This window comes from Ursus americanus, chromosome 7, assembly GCF_024610735.1.
Source record: "Ursus americanus isolate L20-20 chromosome 7, mUrsAme1.1.p, whole genome shotgun sequence".
Lineage (NCBI taxonomy): Eukaryota > Metazoa > Chordata > Mammalia > Carnivora > Ursidae > Ursus > Ursus americanus.
In genome coordinates, this window is record NC_142133.1 from 55,730,443 (window position 1) to 55,751,408 (window position 20,966).

General features: G+C 34.8%; 1 protein-coding gene across 2 annotated transcripts in view; it reads left to right on the plus strand.

The window, feature by feature from the left end:
• Window positions 1-20,966, plus strand: part of SOS1 (SOS Ras/Rac guanine nucleotide exchange factor 1) — a 140,928-nt gene that overhangs the window by 57,155 nt on the left and 62,807 nt on the right. For both annotated transcript variants that reach the window (XM_045809028.2, XM_045809029.2), the window contains exons 2-5: window positions 6,049-6,174; window positions 12,839-12,970; window positions 14,845-15,009; window positions 16,810-17,019. In XM_045809028.2, the coding sequence (XP_045664984.1) occupies window positions 6,049-6,174; window positions 12,839-12,970; window positions 14,845-15,009; window positions 16,810-17,019 (633 nt within the window). The remainder of the gene's footprint in view (window positions 1-6,048; window positions 6,175-12,838; window positions 12,971-14,844; window positions 15,010-16,809; window positions 17,020-20,966) is intronic.

The following is a 20,966-nucleotide window of genomic DNA, read 5'->3' on the forward strand; positions in this document are numbered from 1 at the left end:
CTCTTTTAATTATTTTTACAAGGGATTTTTGCTTTGATTTTTAAATCTATGAATGAGGAAAGATAAGCACCTAAAACATAAAATGTTGGCTAAATAATCATTGTTAATACTGAGAAAGAAATTTAACAATCCAGATCTTTATTATTTGCTATGGTAAAGATTTTGAGAATATAAGTTTTATTTTATATTCCCCTGTTATATTTATAAATAAAAGTAGCAAGTCTGGGCTCAAGATAGGACAAAGTACACTCTAGAAGCCTTTCTAATTCTTCAGAGAGCCATTAGCTAGAAAAGGTTATGAAAAATTCATCAGAATTCAACATAGTGTTTTCTGGCAGTTTACCCATGGGGTTGCTGAATACACTTAGAGGATTCATGTATCAGACAACTAGGAATTGATATAGACCTGATCCCTTTGTTTTTTCAAATTCCACAAAATCTGGCAATAATAGCCAACAAAGTTGCTTCTGAATGTTAGAAACCGCTAGAGACAAAACGGGCCATCAAGATAGATGCAGGCAGTCTTGAAAGAAGGTTTAAAATTCAATGTGGCGTCATTAGTTGAATATGATGATTATACCTTAAAAGAATTATTGTCATGATCACATAAAATTCTTATTCATGGCTATCATTAATTCCTTAGTGAAGTTCTTACATTTGCTTACTTAAATTACTTAGAGTAATTGTATTTTTAAAAGTATATGAAGTTTTTGGGGCACCTGGGTGGCTCAGTCGGTTAAGCATCTGCCTTTGGCTCAGGTCATGATCCCAGGGTCCTGGGATTGAGCCCCACGTTGAGCTCCCTGCAGACTCGGCGGGGAGTCTGCTTCTCTCTCTGCCCCTCCCCCTGCTCGTGCTCTCTCTCTCTCTCTCACATTCTCTCAAATAAATCTTTTTTAAAAAGTATATAAAGTTTTTGATATCAATAAATTTAAGTATAAAATATTTTTGAAAACTGTATATAAGGGAAAACCCACATCTAGTGTATAAACCCAATTCTAAATGCTTATTATAATTGGTCTGTCTGTGTCTCTCTGTCTCTCTCTCTGACACACACACACACACACACACACACACACACCCTATACACCCTCAGTGAATATCAGCTATTGAGGACTTCTGAAGGCTGTCATAAGATGTGGCAGGGTAACCTATTCTGTATGGTCTTGAATAATTTGGATCATTTGATCTATTAAATACCTTGAGTACCACTTAAATGGAATGGAACACTTTAGCTGTAATACTATCTCATAGAAAATAAGTGTTTTTTATTCTGTCCGCATAGGAAATGTAATACTACTTCTGTCTGCTCATTAAATCTCTTAACAGCATCTTCCTTAAAAGAATAAAGAGCAAAGTCTGTATTTCAGGAATTGTTGTTCTTGTCTTGAAATATTTTCTATTGTCCATGCTTTATAGGTTTTGAAGTATTATTTTTTTTTAAGGGAGGAAAATAACTTATTAGTCTCTTGTATGAATAAACCTTGTGATCCTAATTTGACAGGTTTAAGATATGGTAAAGGTTAATATTTAGAAACTTAGAAGAACAGCTGGCATTGTGCATTATTTTCTACTTAAGCCTAATTCTTTGTGTGATTAATTTACCTGATAGGTTTGGCTATTAGTAACCATCAGTGAGTAAAACGGTTTGAATTTAAATTTCTAAAATTTTATGCATCGTGCAAGGTGTCAGATTTAGCCAACATTTGAATTACATGTGTCAGAATTATAAGCAGTATCAAGTTTGTTTGTTTAAACCACAGCATTTCACCACTCTGGTTATATACAGTTCATTTGATTCTACATATAAAAATCTATTTTAGTTCTGTCTTTATATGTTGAATGGTTTCTGCATTAAGGGTTTATGCTCCTGAAACCATCCAAACTCTAGCCCTTACCACTACCCCCTTTCAGTCTTAATTCTAACAAAGAAATATTTTATCCCTTTCACCCCTGCAGCCCCAAGGCTTTGAGTATACCGTGAATGTCATGGATTTAGAGTGAAAAGTAAAGAGAATATGATTCTAGAACTAGATAAACAAGGCCCTGCCCAGTTAGATCATCACTGTCCCTCCAGTAGACAAGGGAACATGTAATTATAATTCAGTATGACAAACTGATAACAAAAACGCGGTGTCCAGTACAAGCATTAGCAAAGTATAAGGCCCCTATAAGCAAAGACTGTTTTTGGTTTATCACTATGTGTCCAGCACCAACAGAGTCTGATACTTAATAGAGTCAATAAATCATTTAAATGAATGAGAATAATTCTCCCTTAGAAAGAGGCAAGAAACAAGGAAGTCTTCCCAAATGAGGTGAGAGCTGGGCTTTGGAAGTCAGACAGGTAGAAGAAAGGGTTAAGAGAATGAATGATAGGCTTGGAGAACAGTGTGAGTGAAACTGCATGCCATGTTTTAGCAAACTGCAAATAGTTTGAATTGCTTCAGCATAAAGTGTAAATTGAAGAGCAGCCGGAGATGGAGATATATTAGTGAAGAATTATGTTTCCATGGGTTTCTTTGAAAAGCAAAGAACATTTTTGAAAATAATCTGATTAATTTACTTTCCAGAACACTTTCTAAAATGTGTTTCTGTGTACCTAAACCTCAAAGGGCTTTGATATTTTTAAAAAGTTAATTAAACTTATTGTTGATTAACTATTTTCATTTTAATATTATCTCTAGCATTTTAGCTGTATGTTGGATTTTTAGTAAATTTGTCATTTTATAAATTTTACTTTATAAATGTTGAATGAAAATGATTTTATCTTTTCAGATTATAGAGATTTATAGTGCTGCATTTGTATTTATTATATGCCACTGTTTATTAAAGTGCAACAGCATACTTCAGGTCAGGTGTTCTATGGAAGCCCATTATATGATTAGATACAGTTTGTGGGCATTTTCCTTACGCTGATGGGGCTACTAGGACACTCCTCAGACTCTGAAGTTTGACAATCAAGGGTTTAGTGGAAAGAGCTATGGCCCAGACACCAGGAGGTCCAGGTTCAGTATTTATAACGTTGCTAGTTAGCTATAGGATCATGGGTGTTTCCTTTTTCTCATTTGCTAAATAGTGGGGCTGAGTTAAATGACTTCTAAAGTCCCTTTTATATCTAAAATTCTGTGGTTTTGTAAATCTGTAGCTATAGTTCATATGATTCTGGAGCCTTGGACAGGAATGTAACCCCCAATTACAGTTACATTTTCCAGTAGGACGTCTTGTGAAAACAGAGGCTGTCTACACTGTGTTTTCTAAAATATACTTTCATTTTGGGGCACCTGGGTGGCTCAGTCAGTTAAGCGTCTGCCTTCAGCTCAGATCATGATGCAGAGTCCCAGAATTGAGCCCTTCATCAGGCTCCCCACTCAGTGGGGAGTCTGTTTCTCCCTCTGGCCCTCCCCCCTCTCATGTACTCTCTCTCAGATAAATAAATAAAATCTTAAGAAAAAAAATATATATACTTTCATTTTTTAAATTTAGCTCTATGTGTGAGATAGATTTTCTTTTTATAAGGACTTTTTTAAAAAAATAAAAAATTTTATTTTTTATTTCTAAGTGATCTCTATGCCCAATGTGGGGCTTGAACCTTACAACCCAGAGATCAGGTGTCACCTGCTCCGCTAACTGAGCCAGCCAGGTGCCCTGAAATAAAGTTTTTCTTATTGAACTTTTATAATTAAAAGTTCCTTTTTCTTCCCAGGTTATATTAGAGATTTTGGTAGGCTAGGTGGAGATATCTAGCAAGTGATTTGAAGTGTGTGTCTAAAACTCAGGAGAGAAGTCAGGAGTAGTGGTAGATTTGCAGTCATCTACGTAGATTATAGTTTAAAATGTGGAAGCAAATGAGATTGGGGGGAAGAACAGAAGAAGGGAGTAAACAAGCGTAGAATCCACACTTCATTGATAGAGGAAAATAAGGAACTCCACAAGAAGATGGAAAAGGTGCAAGGGAATAAGTAGAATAGATTGTGTCACTGATAGGAAAAGAGAATTTAAAAAATGAAGACTTGACTGAGAGCCCCCCAAGAAAAGCACACCATGTGGTGTTAGGACTCACTGATAAATGAAGATAAATCAGCCATGAAGGGAAAGGGTATCAGAGCAGACAGTTTAAGCCAGTGGGTGCATGCAATTCAATGAATAAAAATAAAACTTTTATAAGCAGAATCAGACCTGTAAATACAGAGAACAAACTGATGGTTGCCAGAGGGGAGGGGGCTAGAGGGATGGGGTAGGTGGGTGAAGGGGAGTGGGAGATGCTTCTGGTTGTGAATGAATAATCAAGGGAATAAGAGGCACAGCATATGGAATATAGTCAGTGATATCGTCTGTGTGGTGACAGATGGTAACTACACTTGTGAGCACAGCATAAGGTATAGAAAAGGTGAATCACTGTTGTACACCGAAAACCATTGTAACATTGTGTGTCACCTGTACTCAAATAAATTAATCAAACATTTGTCAAGTTCCAGTTTAAAAACAAAAAGGTGGGTTTAGTCTTGTTAAGTGTTGAAGGGAATGAAGTTTACATTAGTTACACATGTTAGTTAGAGTATGATGGCATGGAGAATAGCAAGCACTGAGCTGAGAAACACAAATTCTGGGCTCTACGTCCAGACTGTCCATTATCTTAATTGTACATCCATTCAGTCATCTAATAGGGTGGAGAGATTGATAAATCGGTTACAATCAGGTTGGTAATTGCTATACCGACTATGACCAAAAATGACTGGACAAATGATTTAAGCCTTTTGGGGCTTCATTTCTTCATCTATAAAATAATAATAAATTGCTTTAAACCTCATACTTGATGTAGCACTCCCCACCACAGTTGTGAATTGTTGTATTATCTGCCACCCAGGCACCCCTCTATGTATGTTTAACATACATTTCAGAAATTCATTATATAGTATGCTGTCTATTAAAATGTCCCCCTACACTGAGGTTGTCATACCCCATCTGCTAATGAGGTCTCGTAGGACAGACCATACTACATGCTCTTGGCCAGGGAGTACTGTGCACTTTCCTTGAGAGGGCTCTGCCACTCTTAGTAGAGTTGAGCATATTTTAAAATATATATCATCTGTCTCCTGGAACTGATTTTTCTGCCATTTTTTAAAAGTAGGGAATAGGGGCGCCTGGGTTAAGCATCTGCCTTTGGGTCAGGTCATGGTCCCAGGGTCCTGGGATCGAACTGTGTGGGCTCCCTGCTGGAGAGTCTGCTTCCTCTCCCTCTGCCTGCTGCTCCTACTGCTTGTGCTCGCTCTCTCTCTCTCTCTCAAATAAATAAAGTCTAAAAAATAAATAAATAAAAGTAGGGAATAGTGACCCATAGTGAGTGGCAAAGGATGCAAGTAACGACTGTTGTGCTGGTTATTAAAATGTAAGTTCTACAGAGGCCAGTGGCCTGATGGGCCTCCAAAGAAATGGTTGAGGAAAATGCAGGTAAATGTTGTTAGGCTTTGGTGAATGAGTGACCACCAAATTATCTTCCTAAGGCAGAGGCAGTCACAGATTGTCAAAAGTGACCATTTTGTGTCCTTTGAAATAAGGTGACCTTGTATTCAGCGAACATTTATCAAGTTCATATTACATGCCCTGCACAGTGCAAGGTGCTGGTGTTACATTGATGAATAAAAGAAATCCCTGTTGGATTTTATCATTTAGTAGGAAAGATAGAGTGAAACAAGGGCAAGAGACCTGTGGGAGGTCAATTTTGCCCAAGCAGTATATTGAGTAATTGTTCTAACTACCACTGGTTCTTGATGAAAACCATATAAACTGCATCTTTTATTCCCAGCTTTGCTTCTCCCTCCCTCTCTGCATTCCCACACCTCAGGGTAACGAAAAAAATATATATTGCAATTTGCAGTTAGGTATCTGAATCTCCAGGAGCATGTTAATAAGCATGTATGGTGTATATAGCTGGGAAAAAGGTTGAGAACTCCTGACTTCTGGATCATAACATTTAAATCTGTACTTGTAAGCCAGACCATGTTCTTGAGTACAAATCTACATTTTAATTACTTTGCTTTTTGTTTATAGGTCCAGGGGCAAGTTCATCCGACTCTTGAGTCTAGTGATGATGCTCTTCAGTATGTTGAAGAATTAATTTTGCAGTTATTAAATATGCTATGCCAAGCTCAGCCCCGAAGCGCTTCAGATGTAGAGGTATGTTACGTTTTGCCTTGTAGTTACTTCATACACACACACACACACATCTAATCTGTGTACTTATTGTAATGTTAATGAAAGAGTTTGCTCTTCAAGTTCACAAAATATATATGTGGTATTAAAAAAAATGAAGACTAGATTTATTCTAACTTTGTATTAGGTATCTGATAACTTGTATATGTTTTAGCTGTCCGGTTATTCCATGTTTTGCTTTTCATCTGGAATGAAGTTCTGTTGACCTCCAAACACTATTTCTTGGTGCAAGAATTTTATACGCACACACACACACACAGCTTTAAGAGTGGAATATGTTCAAGTGTTTCGTTTGTTTTTAAAGCCAACTGTCATTTAAAAAACATACCATTTAGGGGTGCCTGGGTGGCTCAGTTGATCAAGCGTCTGACTCTTGATTTCAGCTCAGGTCTTAATCTCAGGGTCATGAGTTCAAGCCCTGCTGGGCATGGAGCCTTCTTAAAAACAGAAAGAAAGAAACAATTTAAAAAAAACATGTCAGTTAATCTTTTGATCTTCACTTGTTACGTGTATTTTAGATAGTACGTGAGCTCCTTCCCACCAATTGGAAGGAGAAGGAAACATAAAAACGTAGGAAGTTCTGCAGTCTCTTATTAAGATGACATGGCCCCTGTCTTTTTAGGGTTTCTAGTTTGGAGGAGATACAGATAGGAATATGGGCAATAACATTATGTGATATACTGTGCATAAAGGGTATGTGGGAAACCATAAAAGGGAAAAACTAATCACATAGGCTTTGGGGCTTATGGATTAGCTTCCAATTAGAGGCAAATGAAGGAGTTAAAGATCTGAGAAGAAAAGAAAGAAGGTTTGAAGTTCCAACTGTAGAAGATGGGAGATAAAGCTGGAAATACAAAGTTTTCTGGCAATGATGAAGGATCATTTGACTTCAGTAACCTTGAATGTATACTGGTACAAATCTTCAGGTTTCTCTGACATATCTTTTGCAGTACTCAAATGTGGCACAAAAAAGATAGTTGAGTTGAATGGTATTTCACCATGGATATACAATGGAACAGTAGGCCAGGGAATGGGGGAAATTGATAATAGCAGTGCTTTACAACCTTTCAGAACACAACACACATAAGAATGTAACAAAGATTTTATCACTAACAGTGGCTGGGTAGGAGGTATATCTAAATACCCCAGGCCCTGCTTAGTTCCCCAGGGGGCTGAGGGATTGCTATATGGGCATATCCAATGAGAAATTTCTGAAAAGAGATCAGAGAACCTAAATTGGATAGGACAAAAAGGTGAACTGTAATAATGGCTGCTATTTGAGTGCTTGCTGTAGTATCATGCACTGTTCTAAACACTTCCATGTTTTATGTTTTATTTAAAGTTTTTAATAACCCCATAAAGATGGTGCTGATTTTTTCCCTTACTAGAATGTAAGCTCTAAGGTTATTTTTCTTGTTCACTGCCGAATTCCTAGCCCCTAGAACAATGTCTGGCACTGAGAAGGCACTCAGGAAATACATGTTGAATGAATAAATGTGGAAACTGAAGCACAGAGAGGTTAAATAAATTGCCCTTGCCCAAGGTCACAGCTAATAAGTAGTGAAGCCAAGACTCTAACCCAGAAAGTCTAAGCTTTTTGAATGTACATTCCAACTCAGCTATTCTGCCAGGAGAGGGCAAGTAAACTGGAAAAACATACAGGGAACTAGGGTATTAGATTTCCCAATAAGGTCAAAGAACTGATAACACTAGAATACTTGAGTGAGAGAATTAAAAGAATAGATTGAGATCAGAGACAAGGTTGTAGGAATTTAAGATTTCCTCAGTAACACAGTTACAAAGCAGGATGTGGCCATGTGATGGTGGCTGGGCTAGAAACAAAGGTCCCCAAGATGAGGTATTCAAGGAATTAAGAGACCAGGGTATTTTATGTGTCCTTAATATAGATGATAAAGTCACACAGGATGATGGCAAGATTTCACATGACCCAGCAACAACTTGGGGAGTGGAGAAGATGTTAAACTTACCTTCAAGTGGGTTTTGGGACAAGGGCAGTTTTTGCTCTAGAAGTCTTCAGGGAAGATACAGATTTCAGCTGAAGCAAAGAGATATTTAAAAACATTGAATTACGGGGGTTGTGGATGTAGAAAAAATTGTGTACAACAGAATAGTAATTCACTTTGATTTCTTAAGTAATTCAAAGTAGGTTTCATACATTTTTATCCCATTTTTCCCACTGAATTATAAGGTCAGCTATCTTGTATTCATGATTTCCTATAGGCACTTAATTACATTGGGATTCAGAAGAGATCTTGAATAGAACTGGTTGTCTGACTCTTCTCGTGAACAAGTCCACTTCCAGTTGCTCTTTTGGGTCCTAGTTAGGTTCTCCCACAGTGTTTATAAAATGCAGCACTCGGCCTTGTGCCTACTGTATGAGAATAGGGCTACAGAGCTCATTTTGCTTCTCATTCTGATGTTAGATGACATTCTAGGAATTTGCTGGTTTGGTAACATTACAACTCAAATTCAGCTCTTTCTAGATACCTTGTACTATATACCTGTGTTTATCTAATTTCCTCCTTTTAATTAATGTAGAAACTAGTATATAATTTTCCAATATATAAGGAGATCTCCATGAATTCTTGAAAATTGCTGAGTCTCTCAGTCTTTCACTTGTGCAGATTTAACCAGTATGTAGGCCCTCAAGACTCTAAATAATGAGGATATTTCATAGCTTCTTAGTACTAAGAAAACTTCTGAGATATTGAAGATATATGTTTACCCTATACCCTTTTTTTAAACACTTAACCTGGACCCTTAAAATGGATGTAGCCATGTGATATACCAATGAGCTGGCTTTGGGATTGGGAATGGTCGGGAAAGAGAATATACGACAGTAATAGAATCTGACAGAATAGCAGTCAGTTGTGTAATAGGCATTATAATTTCAGAATACTGTTATATACATATTTATGTCTTTACAACAACCCTGTAGAGTAGTTATTCTCCTTATTTTGTAGGTTAGACAACCCTTAGAATGGTAGAAGAGATTTTAAAAAAAGGTGGAAACCTGGGTCTTTTCCATTCTTAAATCTTTCTAAAGAATACATTTTGATTACTTTAAAGTATAAATATAATTTAAAGTAGAAGAGCAATTCTTGCTTAATATTTGGCCCCAAGGGGATTTGTTTTAATGAAAAAGTGAAAGTGAGTTTTAGTTGCCCTATAGTTTTAGGAAAATAGATACTTCAAAAGTGCTTGAAAACTGATGGATTATATACATATCTATAATCTTTCTTATGTTAATTAGCATTTTTGAGAAATTGTACTACAGATAATCACAGATTATAAACTATCGTAGTCCACATGAAAGGGATTTCATTTTATTGATGTAGCCAAAATTCACTAATCCATGCCACCAATATTTGAGTATCTATTCTCTGTCAGGCAGTGTTTGAGATGAATAAGGAAGCATTTATATGAGTGCTGTGGGAGTGTAGAGGAAGGGTATGTGTTCTTTGTTTCTGTCTTTTCAAAATAATTTAATATTTAGAAAATAGGTATAAAATTGCTCCCTGGTCTGGTATATTCCCCCTCTCTCCATTTTCTATATTTAATCTTTTTAGAAAATAGAAGCAAAAGATAATAGTATTTTTTCCATGTCCCTGGTAAAGTGTTGTATTTAATTTCTTTTTTTTTCCTTTAATTTCTTAGGTCTCATCCTTTCATAATTGTACTTGTTCTTTCCCTCTTTCTCTCTGGTTAACTAGACTGATTTCCATTTGTTAATGTCTTTCCTCTTTGCCTTTCTGGCTTGTGTCCTGTATTTAACCAACTTTCATTTCTTATGACACTGATGCACTTTCTTCTCATTTAACTCAGGCTTTCTAATTAGATTTTTTTTTCTATGAACTATATTGTAAAGTTTAAAAAGTTTGCTTTACTTTTCCATTCATTTTTTTGTTGTTGTTAACTTCTTTTCCTTCACATCCTACAGAATCCTTGTAATTTCTAAGTGTTCTATTAGCATTTAGATTTCCCAAGTAATTTCTATTTTCTACCTTTCTAGCATCCCCCTCCCTAAATTCTCCCACAGTAAGCCTTTATTACTATTAATAGGACTTCAAAATATGTAGGGGTCTGAATACTTACACTGAAGTATGTGTGTGGGAATTTTCACAGGTCCTAGAATATTTGTATTGGAAGTGATCTGCAAGGATATCTATTTAGACCTTTTTATTATGTAAAGGAAAAGACAGGATTCTGCTAATAAGAGACTCAAACCTAGCTCTGTATCTCAAACCTAGCTCTGTATCTCAAATTTTCCCCAAAGCCACTAGATATTAATGAAGGTGGAATTTCTCATTTCAAACAAATTATTAGTCTTAAAGTAGCAGAGTAATAGAATTCTAATTCATGAGTCTTCCATTGATCATTTCTCCTTGGGCTCTTTAAAAAACTTTTAAAATACATAAAATAATCATAAAAATTTATTTTGCTCTATTAAATTTGCCACTACAAGAGATAAAGTAATTCTTTCAACTTGGCCTTTTCACATTCAAGGCATTTTTTTTTTTTTTTTTTTAACCCTACCAGTCTTTTCCCATACATTCTGACCCCGGTTGTTACCTCCTAAGTATATAGTTGGTAATTTGATTCCAGTAATACACTAATAAGTAAGTTTAAAATGTATTTTTTCATCAATATTATTTTCCCTTTCTTGCCTTCTCTTTTATCATTCCTGATTTTCTTTCCCCTTCTTTCTTAAAACAATAGATAAACTTGGAATTAGGTGGATAAAACTGAGATGGGAAGGGATTGCTGTTCTGTTTTCTTCCACCTCAACCCCTGTCTCCAGTTTGCCTCTGTAATTCTACCAGTGACTTTTTCCCCCAAAGACATATGTTCAGTATATTTAGAATTGTCATATTGAGTTCAGCCTCTCTTCTTTTCTGCTTTTCTCTCACCACTATATACCAGTGCTTTTTAAGATTCTAGGTTATGACCCATTAGTAAGTCATAAAATCACTTTAGTGCATTGCCCAACTAAATATCAGTTTAAATGAACAGAAAATATCAGTACGTTGCATATAATAAGGGCAGATTCTGTTTTATGAACTTTTTTCCAGTTTAGTATCTTTATGTGTAAGGATATAATATGAAATGCATTAAGAATTCATTATTTCTTACTGTGAGTTGAGGAAAAAAAGAAAAAGAAAGTAGCCACCCACAGGGCCATCCCATTATAAGGTTTGTACCATGGTTCTACCCATTTAATTAACCACAGGTTAAACCCATCCCTGAATTTTTAAATTAGAAGCCTTAGTTAAGTTAGTCCTAAATCTCTTAATTGTTATTTTTGGAATCGTGTGTCATTTCCTGGGAAAAAGGAAAAGAATTTTTGCTTTGGTTGTTCCTTTCCACCCTTTCCCCCTTCCCTTTCCTCTTTGTCACCTGCCAAACTCTCCCCAATATTTTGGACCTTTGTATTGTATTATACGAAGGTAGAGTGTCCTGGCAAATAGCTTTTCAACTAGGCATTTCATTTGCAAACTCCATTTGTAACTACAGTAATTTCTTTCAACACACTTCTAATTTCATTAATTAGAATTGAAACGATCACTTCTTATGTTTGGCAGCTGATTTAGCCTTGAACGTAGATGAAGAGAAAATTTCTTTAACTTGAATGGGTTGAACTATTCTTACTTTATAAATTTGTTCTTAACGTGTCCTGAATCAACATGTTTTTACCCCCAGAGTATCACATAGCAATTTTTTTTTATTTTCCATTTTAATAGCAACTGAAAAAAGGTTTTATTTAGACTTAAAAAATCAGGAGTGATGTTTAATTTTATCTAATAGGTTTTACATACTACTAGTGATATACATGTGTTTAAATTATGTTAATAGCGACCTCTACTGGTTATAACTATGGTATCCTGAAGGTGGAATTCTAAAACTTGAGAGAATGGTTTGAAGTGAATTACATTAGTTTATTAAAGTAGGGAAATTCAGCTTTTATATTAACATGAGTTCCTTCACTTCCAGTAGAAATTCTAACCGAATAAGTGCTAGAAATTAAAGTGAAGTATTTAGTTAAAAATTAACGACCTATGAAGGATTCAAACTCTAATGATGAGCTATAGTGTATAAAAATTACTGTTACCAATGTAAACCCTTGATTTCCATGATGTGTAAATAGTTTCAAAGTCAGGTACTTTCGCATGATGAATAAAGTAAAGAAAAAAATTCTTAGATGTTTCAAGTTCAAAATGCTACTTGAGTTTGGTGTTAAAAGGACAAATGAAGGACAGTTGGTTTTAGATCTTTGCTTCTTGAGCTTAGGTCTTGTTCCTTGAGACTTTATATAAGCCATGGTTATTCTAATCATTCTTGTCATTAGCTTTATCACAGTGAAGTTGAAATTCAGAATGTGATTTTCCCCCTAGATAATACAAGGGATGCTTAGTCTCTTAATTGCCTAATTAAGAAACCAATACATTGACAGCTATAGTTTTCTCTTAGCTTAAGTATGTTTGCAGTATAAATTATACCATATGTGAAAAGCCTGCTTTGGGGGTTCTTTGATTTTAAAAGTAAATTGTAAGTGAAGAGCACTATTTAATATATTTGTTGCTTAGTTGTTATTTTCCTATTTTCCAAGGAACGTGTTCAAAAAAGTTTCCCTCATCCAATTGATAAGTGGGCAATAGCTGATGCCCAATCGGCTATTGAAAAGAGGAAGCGAAGAAACCCTTTATCTCTCCCAGTAGAAAAAATTCATCCTTTACTAAAGGTAAAGCTGAAATACTGCCTTCTTGCCTTTGAAAAGCAAAATAAAACCCATGATTTTTAAGAATATATTTTATGGATGACAGTAAATTGAAGAGTAAAATTCTCTCATTTTAATTTTCCCAGGAATTCATGTCATGGGGAGGGATGATATGATAATAGGAGAGTATAAGCTGGGCAAAATGATTTAATGTAATTTCATACCAACAAAAATATGCAAATTGAAAGGACTAAGAAAAGTTTTAATTGTGGATTTTGTTCATCACAGGTGTTACTAGAACCTCAAAGAGAATTTATAAAACTCCTTTCTTGTTGGTTAGACCTAAGTGTCCCTATAAATCCTTCAAATCGTCAGATGTGTAAGGACCTCTGTGAGTCTGCCACAGGGCTATGTGTAATCTTTGAGCAAAAACTTTCTAAAGGTTACCTAAACTACCCAGTCCCACTCCTCATTTATATCAGTCAGCTGAATCTCTCCAGAACTAGTAGAAAGAATAATTACTGGAAACTCTAATAATGCTATTTCTGTTGATTTAATAAAACAAGCAAACTCATCAAAAATATAGGTACTATAGTAATTAAAACCTTGATAATACTTTTGATATCAATAATTTTGTATGTACTATAATACAAGCAAAATGCTAATGCTTGCATACATTATCTCTAAGTTTTATTACTCCACAAAGTTACTATTCTCATCCCCAGTTTTTAGATGAGGTAACTGAGGCAGAAAGTGATTAAGTGACTTTTAGTCCATGGTCACAGGGATCAAAGTGATAGTGTTAGGAAACGTAGGTCTGTTTGATCATGTCCAAGATTTAAGATTAACACTTGGATGATGTTTAAGACTGTCAAAGGGTTATGTTTTGTACTTGGGTTGTTGGAGTAGAGATATCTGCCTGTATCTTACTGGTCTGAGGAAGTAAGTGCAAGTTATAGAAAATTAAGGAACTATTAGTAATTGCATACTTCTTTATAATTCTCTTTTTATGATTCTTACTAGCCATATATTGAATTATAGTTTAAGAGAATTAACAAATTGAGGTATGTGCATGATGTATTAATGATCCTAAACTTTGAGTTTTATGATCTAATTATGGATATCATTCAATTTATTAATACATTCTTATACTGTATCTTATACTCTTATATATTATTATTATACTATAACCATTTAATAGTTTTTACATGTCTTTAAAGGTAAATGCCACCTGTCCCCAACTTAAATAAATTTCTTATTTCAAAGTTTTTTTTTAATCAGATTGTTTAGAAAATAGACTTTGTTTTCCTGTAGGCCCCACAAAATCCCATACTTTCTTTGAAGTCTAATAATACTATTTAACATGCTCTTAATAACCACTGTTGTTCGGTAGAACATAGCATGATTTTTTTTTTCCCCATAGAAACAGTTATAGATACCAGGAATGTGCCATTAGGGTTTTGGGATCCCAGGTTCCTTTGAAAAGAAGAATAGAGGTATAAGGCTAGTAGATATTCCCAGATACCAGTAATACATTAACTTTTGTTCTACATTAAAAAAAAAAAAAAAAAACACCATCTTTTGTTATAGTTAATTCCAGGTATCCTGAATTAGGTAAAGTGAACATCTCCCAAACTGGGGTTTCCCTTCCTAGGTTAAGGATAATCTATTTAGTAATCTGTACTACTTAAGTATTTTACATAATCATGGGTAATTTTGCCTTACCTTTGCTTAGCTTATATTTTCAAATAGCAATATGTATGTTATTCATAGATGAGCCACTTACAATTAAATGTTGTTAATAGTCACGGGCCTCAGTAAAAGTTAAGCTAAATTGTATACTTTTTTAATCAATGTCTCAAATTTGTGGTATATGATTTTTTCTTTTACTTTTTCAGGAGGTCCTAGGTTATAAAATTGACCACCAGGTTTCTGTTTACATAGTAGCAGTATTAGAATACATTTCTGCAGACATCTTAAAGCTGGTGGGGAATTATGTACGAAATATACGGCATTATGAAATTACAAAACAAGATATTAAAGTGGCAATGTGTGCTGATAAGGTACGATACTGATCTTCTCTATGTTTTGTTCTTAAATTTTTATTCCTAATTTATTGGATGCTAACATACTATTCAGACGATAAAATTATATATTATGTATTAGTGTATATTTCCAGTAACCTAATAGCAGATACTCAAGATAACACTTTATCATATTGTGTGTGTTGTGTGAGAGTGTGTGTGTGTGTGTACACAGTACTTAACTGTTTCAACATGTCATGCAGTTTTTCTTTTATGTGTTCCTGCAAGTAGGGTTAATACTACTAACAATCTCTTATTAGTAAAATTCTTTAAATTATTTTGGTTGGGACACTTAGAAGATTATGGATTTTGAAAACAAATTTGGAAAATGTAAAAATACTAAGCTCTTGAGAGTTCTATTTCAATACTTACCTATCTATAGATACTACTTGTATGGTTTTATTATAATAATATAAGAGCAAAAATTTATTTAAAGTTAAGCATATATGAAATTTATCTCATTTGCTCTTTATGGTACCCTTCTAAGGTAAATGCTCTTGTAAAAAGGGAACCGAAGTTCAGAGAGATAAAGAAATTGGTCCAGAATTTTCTGAAAAGTTTTAAAGCCTAGACTCAAACTCTAGATCTGAGTCTAAAGCTTTTAGTTATTGCACTAGACTGCCTCAGTATTTTCATTTTCTAAAAATGACTTTGTGGAAAAGAAAATATTTTCTGATGAAGCGTTTCGATCCATTTCCTCACTATACTCTTACTGATTTGGAATATTCTTTCTGATTACAAAGTCCACTTAGAATGTGAGCATACAGAGTAAAATCACCTGATCTGTTTCAAATGTATTGATATTTTTAAATGAAGAAATATTTGGTTTTTAAAATAGTTATTTTTTTAGTAAATGTAAAATATTTGATACTTTTAAGTGAATCAGATAAGTAAAATATTTTAGTACATACTATGAGCTCACAGAGGGAGAAGATGCAAAAGAAGTATAAAACAAAGCTCCAGGGCACCTGGGTGGCTCAGTCCATTAAGCATCTGCCTTCCACTCAGGTCATGATCCTTGGGTCCTGGGATGGAGCCCCATGTCCCACTCCCTGCTCATCAGGAAGCCGCCTTCTCCCTTTTCCTCTGCCCCCTCCCCCTGCTTGTACTCTCTCTCTCAAATAAATAAATAAAATCTTTTAAAAAGAGAGAGAGAGAGATCCAGAGTTGATGAAGGGAAACATATTTGTGAAACTAGCAGAAAGTAATCCAAGTAAAATATTAGTTCATTGTGTTGTGGGGATATAATGATGTCAAAATTTACAGAAGTAGAAAAATGAGGTTTAGCAAGAGTAATAATAGTAGACTTCTTTGAATAGTAGACTTGTTCTTTGAATAGTAGACTTCTTTAATAATAATAATAAGGACTGGTTTTGATCAGTACAAATGTAATCAGGGAGGCCGATTAGCAAACTGAATTATTCAAATACAGGGTGGTGAGGCCCTGAAATGAGGTGGTAATGGCAAGGGTATGAAACAGAGGAAACTAAGTCAGAGAGAAAGCCAACATAGAATTTGGGAACAAATTTGAAGTAATAGGTTAACAAGAGAGACAGATACTACTATTAATAGAGGACTTGGAGGAAGTTTGTGATATTAGATGGTGAATTCTGTTTTAGAGAAGATACGGAGGAGGGGGTCAGTGGCAATATAGCTAAGAAGAGATTATTGTGTATTTGCTTTTTATCACTTAAGAACTGTATTCAAAGAGCAACTTAGGGTGCTTAACTTCGACTATAGATTTATATTTTATTGTACTTGTTTTCTATCTCTGTCTAGGTATTAATGGACATGTTTCATCAAGATGTAGAAGATATAAATATATTATCTTTAACTGATGAAGAGCCTTCCACCTCAGGAGAGCAAACTTATTATGATTTGGTAAAAGCATTTATGGCAGAAATTCGACAGTACATAAGGGAACTAAATTTAATTATAAAAGTTTTTAGAGAGCCCTTTGTCTCCAATTCAAAATTGTTTTCAGCTAATGTAAGTATTGTTGTGTTATATGATTGCATGTGTTGTCGATTTTACATGACCACTCAAATTTGGATTTGTGTAGTTCGTGATTGCTGATTTGTCAAATTTTTTTTTAAGTTGTGGGATTTAATTCATAGTGACTGTGATCTCACAGTTGCTACAACAGGTTCAATAAATTCAACATCATAAATTAAAAACAAAATCTAAACTAGACTGAACTATAAGTGCAAATGAACTTAAAATCTTCTATGTACTCCGAGGAATAAAGCCTCTTGTTAAGGTGGAAGATTTTTTTGTTTAATTTGACTTACTTGAGTCATTCAACTAACACTTCATCAGTGCTGCCTATATGTGTTGTTAGGCATCATATAGTACTTGGCAACAGAGATTCAAAGATGAATAAAACAGTTCCTTCCCTCAAATTGGGTCTAGTCAAGATTGAAATGTAAACTTAATATTAAATGGCAATATAGTGTGGTAATTACCGTAATAGAAGTGTGACAACAATATTTCGGGGAGCAAAAAGAGAGAGCTGGTAACGTTGAAAATTAGAGAAGGGATTACTGATCCTACAGTAGTAATCAAACCAACGTAATTGAATCCTGGGGAAATGCTGAGTGGTGAGAACAACTAAGATTGTCTAAGAGAGTTACATCCTGGTAATTCCTAGAAGTCTAGTCATGGGCGACTGACGGAAAAGTAGTGCTTACTACAGAAGCTGAGATGGGGGCTCAAGTTATGGCAATGAATGATCATTAAAAGTTACAGGAGTAGTTTATGAGTTGCACAAATCTTTAAATAGAGTTTAAAAAAAGAACATTGAATTGTTCACTTTAAATGGATGAATTGCATCCTATGTGAATGTTACCTTAATAAAGTTGTTTTTAAAAATAAAGGAGCCAAGGGACACCTGCCTGGCTCAGTCAGTGTAGAGTATGACTCTTGATCTCGGGGTTGTGAGTTCAAGCCCCACGTTGGGTATAGAGATTACTTAAAAATAAAATCCTCAAAAATAAAGGATTAAGGGATGCTTGGGTGGCTCAGTCAGTTAAGTACCTGCCTTCGGCTCAGGTCATGATCCCGGGGGTCCTGGGATCCAGTTCCGCATTGGGCTCCTTGCTCAGTGGGGAGCCTGCTTCTCTCTCTGCCTGCTGCTCCCCCTTCTTTTGCTCTCTCTCTCTCTCTCTGACATAAATATTTTTTAAAAAAAATTAATAAAGTAAAAATAAAGGAGTAAAGAATCGGTAAACATCTCTTAAGACACAAAAATCAAGAACCGTAAAATAAAAAAATTAATGAATTGGACTTCAATAAAATGAAAACCTTTTGCTTTTCTAAAGATACTGTCATAAAAATAAAAAGGTAAGCCACAAATTGGTAGAACCTATTTGCAATACATATATCTAACAAAGGACCTGAATCCAGAATATATAACAGACTTTTACAATTCAGTAATTGGAATAATAGCCTGATATTTTCAAAGGGGCAAAAATTCACACACTTTATGAAAGAAGCTATACCAGTGGCCAAAAAGCACATTGAAAGATGCTCAACATCAATAGCCATAAAGGAAATGCAAATTAAGACCACACTGAGATACTACTACAAACTCATTAGACAGAAAGGCTTGACAATACCAAATGCTGAAAAGAATATGGAGCAACTGCTTGTGGGAATGTAATCTAGTACAAATACTTAGGAAAAGAGTTTGGCCGTTTTGTGTAACATTCAACATAACCTAGCCATACTACCTGCAATTCCACTGCTAGGTTTTTACCCAGAAGAAATGAAAACATGTCCACACAAAACTTGTTCATGAGTGTTCATAGCAGCTTTATTTGTAATGGCCCCAAACTGCAACAACCCAAATATCCATCAACAGGTAAATGGCTATACAAATTGAGGTATGTCCATACGACGGAATACTACTCAGAATTAAAAGGAATGAAGTAGTTATAAAAGCAACAGTATGGACGCATCTCAAAAACATTAGCTAAGAAACTAGACAAGATTATATATGATTCTATTTTTTTAGTATTCTAGAATTCTAATCTGTAGTGGCGGAAAGCGGATCACTGGTTTCCTGGGGGCAATAGTGACTAATGGGGATGAGGCATAAAGAAACTTCTTAAGCTAATAAGACTGTTTTATATCTTGACTATGGTGATAGTTACAAGAGTGAATAACTACATAAAATCTCATCCAAAAGTGCATCAGTGTAGGTTTATCTTATCGTATATGAATCCTGCTTCAAAGTTGATTTGACAAAAAAAATAGTCACTAAAAACAATCAAATCAAAAAAATAGTAACTGAATAATTGTAAATTAGTTCTTGTTTTTCAGTTACCTAGACATTGTTCTAAAAGTTAAAATTGACAATATTCAGTTTTGTGAGGGTTTGGTCAAACTGTTACTCCTATATACTACTATGGGAGGGTAAGCCAGTGGACTCTTTTTAAGAAGATATCCATGGACATCTTAAATACATACCCCATGGTAGAAATCTACCCAGGAATCTAACCTACAGAAAATCTTACAGAAGTCACTAGGTGTTGTGTTGAGCATTCTTGTATGCATGTGTGTTTGTAATAAAAACGAGATGACAGACGAATAGAATGAAGAAATGAGGTAAAAGGGGACTTTATGGACTTAGGGATTTTTTGGTCACTACTGGTAGAACAGGAGCCTTGGCGTGCCGCGAGAAGGCCCGGGTAAGAGAGGAGCTGAGGCAGTTAGGAAGCACGCATAAGTACTTCTGCTACATATCAAAGTAGGGTGGTTGTGGTGAAGGAAAGCACTGTACGACTGAATTGCTATTGTCTTCATGAAACACTACTTTTACCTGAAAGAATGACTGACAGACTGTGATTATTCAGAGTTGTGTATTTGGCAGACATTTCTCAAAAACAAATGAAGTGGGGGAATAAAATGAACAAACCTGTCACTTCTAGGAAAGTGGCAATATTCGTTGATAGTGTTAAAGATTGAACTTTCAAATGAAAATAGAATTTTGGAAAATTGTATCCACTCACATTATCAGTGGTGATGCTGATGTATTTGGTCTTTTAATATTCTATAGTGAAATGTGTTAATATTTGGAAGATTTGTGGAACTCAGTGGACCACTACTTTCCAAGTGACCTAATTCATAATGCTACAAAAACACACGTGGGTGAAGGATGCACTCAGTTTAATATAGACCAGTGGATTTTAATGTAGAAGGTACAAAGTTGATATGGTTTCAGATTCCACATTGCAACTAACATCTAAGAAACTACCATTTGTTGAGTTTTGGTCTAATATCATAAAAGGCCATTCACTCCATTTATATGAAATGTCCAGAATAGGCAAATCCATGGAGATAGAAAGTAGATTAGTGGTTGCCAGCCCCTGGACAGAAAAAGAAGAAATTGGAGAATGCTCCTAATGGATGTAGACCTTCTCTCTGGGGTGATGAAGATATTCTGGAATTTGATAGTGGCGATAACTGAACAGATCTGAATATGTAAAAATCATTGAATAGTGTACTTTAAAAGGGTGACTTTTATGGTATGTGACTTATATCTCAATAAAGAAACTGTACTGAAAAAGGAAAGGAGATCTACAATTATTTGAGTAGACTATTAAAATATTCCTCCCTTTTCCAACTATTTGTGTAAAGCTGGATTTTCTTTGTATGCTTTAATCAAAAACAATGTATCACAACAGATTAAGTGCAGAAATATACGTATGAAAATCCAGCTACCTCTATTAAGCTAGATGGTAGAGATGTGCAAAAATGTAAAACAATGCCATTCTTCTCACTAAATTTTTTGTTTTAAAAAGTAGTTTTCATAGAACCACTGACCTAAAGAAATGTATTTGCAAATTGTACATCTTTGCAAAGAGAATTCTTGAATTGTCTTTTAAGTTTGTAAGTTAAAATTTCTCATTGTATTTGCCATGTTAAATTTCATG